At 30.8% G+C, this 3,827-nt stretch overlaps 1 protein-coding gene across 1 annotated transcript in view; it reads right to left on the minus strand.

Annotated features, from left to right (window-relative positions):
- Positions 1–3,577, minus strand: part of LOC115033137 (insulin-degrading enzyme-like) — a 6,707-nt gene extending 3,130 nt beyond the window's left edge. The window contains exons 1-3 of the mRNA XM_029485194.1: positions 3,418–3,577; positions 3,001–3,208; positions 2,756–2,925 (exon numbers count right to left, since the gene is read on the minus strand). Coding sequence (XP_029341054.1) covers positions 2,756–2,925; positions 3,001–3,208; positions 3,418–3,577 — 538 coding nt within the window. The remainder of the gene's footprint in view (positions 1–2,755; positions 2,926–3,000; positions 3,209–3,417) is intronic.
- Positions 3,578–3,827: the final 250 nt, after the last annotated feature.

The following is a 3,827-nucleotide window of genomic DNA, read 5'->3' on the forward strand; positions in this document are numbered from 1 at the left end:
GGATATTTAAAATAAAATATAACTCAGACGGTAATATTAATAAGTTTAAGTCTAGATTAGTGATAAAAGGGTGTTTACAAAAATATGGAATACATTACACAGAAACATTTTCTCCAGTAGTTGGTTTCGAATCAGTTAGGGCTATATTATCGATTTCAACAAATGAGAATCTCAAATTAAGACAATTTGACATAAAAACTGCTTTTCTATACGGAGCTTTGGAAGAAGAAATCTACATGGTACAACCAATAGAATATGAAGATAGGTAATACTAATCATGTGTGTAAACTAAAGAAGAGTTTATATGGATTAAAACAAGCACCAAGGTGTTGGAATAGTAGATTTACCGAATTTTTATGTAAATTCAATTTAAAATGTAGTGAAGCAGATGCCTGCGTATTTCTAAATAATTTAAAAGATAATAAAATTATTTTAGCTATTTTGGTAGACAAAATGAAGAATCAATTGAACAATTATTAAGCGCGTTTAATACAGAATTTCAGATGACAGCGGGGTCATTGAACTATGTTCTTGGTATAAATATATATAAATTAAAAGAAGATTCAATTTAATTTCAAATTAATCAGAGCAGTTACGCGATTAATATTATATAGATACCAATAAGTAGGTCAGACAATCCTAGAAAACGTTATATCAGACCAAAATAATGAAACATTTCCTTATGGACAAGTAGTAGGGAGTTTATTGTTTTTATCTCAAGTCACGAGATCCGATATACCATATTCGGTTAATTATGCAAGTCGTTTCTTATTTAATCCATTGAAGGCATATTGGAACCTAGTTAAACGAATTATACGTTACATAAAGAAAACAATTAATTGCGGTCTATATTTTGATAATAATATAAAATCAACATTATAAATGTATAGTGATGCGGCCTATGATGTCTGTATTCAAACACGTAGATCAACAATAGGGTATTTATTCAAATTAGAATCATCAGTCATTTCATGGACATCACAGAGACAAAATAGTGTATCTCATTCATCAACAGAAGAGAATACATCGCAATTCGCAGCATGTGATGCGATTAAAGGTATAATTTGGTGAATAAATCTTATTTACAGCATAACGATTGGGGAAGGCAGCCAATCAACATTATATATCGATAATCAATCAGCCATTCGATTAATAAAGAATCCAGAGTCTCACAAACGAACAAAACATATAGATGTACGATATCATTTCATCAGAGAGAAATTTGAAGATAATAATTTTCAGTTAGAGTTCGTAGGAACAGAGGATCAGATATCAGATATACTTACAAAGCCACTTCAAAAGGAGCGTTTTGAGAAACTACGATTAGCAATGGTTAGACAAATGGTGCAAGTGCAATGTGCATCATAATTGTTATTGTAAATATAAATCACGCCACCTGGTATTTTTGTAACAGGGTCATAAGGTCACTTGTATATAAAGACGACCAAATGCACTCTTTAGGTACTGTACTATAACATTCCCTACGTGTACGTCATGTATATGTCTTGTAAGCATAGAATTTACATTGTTAGAAGACAATTTACTTTTCATACTTAGTTATGTGTTTTAGTTATAGTGAAATATTACTTATTATTATTGTAACTAATTGTGTTGTTCATTCACTTTTGTCGATCCATATTATAATTCTCATTCAACATGTAAAAACATAAAACATAGTGGTTGACCTAGTTCTACATCGAGGGACATTAAAATTTCAACCAATTGATAAAACCATCAACTAGCGTAAATAAAAATTTCATATCATATATTTTCTCCGCTCGGACAACATTGCAATGTCAAAAAAATCTAATAGTGGTTGATAAGGAGAATGTGGCTCACATATTAAATTACATTTGAAGGCCATGAATCTAAGGAAACGGTTTTGAATATTATATAAGCATTGAATTTGATAATTCAGTATGGCAACCAAACGACAGTGTTGTATTCCAATTTTGATCGGACTAGAGAAGTATATAATGTTTTAATAACAACAGAATTAGTAAAATCTTTACAATTTCTTATAATAAAACCTAAAATCAACGAGGATTTCCTAACCGTATGTAATAAGTGTTTATTATATGTAAGAGTTGAATCAAATATTACACCCAAATCGCTGATTCATGAACACATATCAAAGGAGACTGATACATGTGATAAGGCACTATAAGTGGAACCAGAGTTCTAGAAAATGATAAAACTTTACATTTATCAATATGAAAATATTAATGGTAGTTTAGTAATTGTAAACCAATCGGACAAAGCATTCGAAACTATTTGTAATAATAATGCATAATTTTGGGAATTTATTAGTAGAAATAATTTCAAATCATTGGCAAAGAGAAGTTTACTTGAATGTAGAAAATTTAAATCATTAATAAATAATAAGAACAATAAAGGAGCCAAATGAGAACCTTGAGGTACATAAGAAGATACTTTGAATGGATTAGATTTCAAATTTTTATACTTTACAATTTGTTCCCATTTTGACATATATGAGGAAATCCAAGAAAGAAATGGATTTTAAATACCAATGACCAATGTTATCTAATCAGGTAGCGGATTTCCACACAAACAAATCGTTTTTATATCTTATGAAAATAATTTTGGATGAGATGTATTTTGAGACTTATGCAATAAAACGAAAGACCGTTTTACGCCTTGGCGAAAGGAATTGGATATCAACAGATTATGATTGACTACCTGCCTACAATATTAAATAGTTATACCTGATTAGGTAATTGTATTGATGAATTACCTGTGCCGAACATGTTAAAGGGATGATTTGGGACGGATAAGCTTCTTTTTAGTTGTTCCAAACGCCAATTGTCGTCAGTTTTATTTTTTTCATGTTCAGAGTCAATAGCATTAATTTCTTTTAATGCCGAGCTTGCAGTGAACAATGGTTCTAAGAAAAATCTAGAAAATCTAAACACAATTTTATTACTATATATTATTTTGTATAGTTATTGCTAAGCTAGTTTTGACAAACTATTTATCAACCTGTCCAATAGTGGTCTGAGTTCATCTGTTTTAGAGGAACAATAATAGTTTGTATGATCGATTGCTGTGTACGCACTATAATATCCACCATTTTGTGCTATGAACTGCGAAAATTCATTTTCTCCCGGATATGTTTTTGTGCCCATGATAAGCATGTGCTCACATAAATGTGCTAGACCTGGAAGAGCTTTCGGGTCGTTTAGACTACCTATATAAATATATGGAAAATATTGATTTGGTAATGTTAAAGGCGCGTATTTCACAAATAAATAATGTTAAAATAGGTACTGTTATAAACCAACAATTGGTTTAAATGGTATACTCATACCAAATATTATGACTCTATAATATACTATAAGATTATATTATAATTATTAATAACCTATTATTAATGTTATATTATTTAAAGTAACTTGCCAACTGCGACAGCTAAAGACGCGGCCGAATTGTCGGTGTCAGGATCACTGATCAACAGAACTTTGAGACCATTTTTCAACTTTAAGGCACGGTAGTCTCGCAAATCCATCACCGACTTTCTGACGACATTGGTACGCAAGATTATATCCGGATCCGACATGATGGTAAAGATTTTTCAGATCTGAGAACACAAGATGCACGTATTCATCAAACGTACCCTGAATAGGGACGAATCGAGCTGCCGAGAAAATCTCGGTGTCTAACTTGCAATATATGCCAGTTATATGTTGAATTTTAATTTTATTTTATATGAAGACAATGAGATATTAGAAAAAAATATAATTGAATCGAATAATAAACCTTGCAGTAGGTTAGTAGCTGCAACATGTAGTCAAATGTTAGTCAAACGT

Source organism: Acyrthosiphon pisum, chromosome X (genome assembly GCF_005508785.2).
Source record: "Acyrthosiphon pisum isolate AL4f chromosome X, pea_aphid_22Mar2018_4r6ur, whole genome shotgun sequence".
NCBI classification, from domain to species: Eukaryota; Metazoa; Arthropoda; class Insecta; order Hemiptera; family Aphididae; genus Acyrthosiphon; species Acyrthosiphon pisum.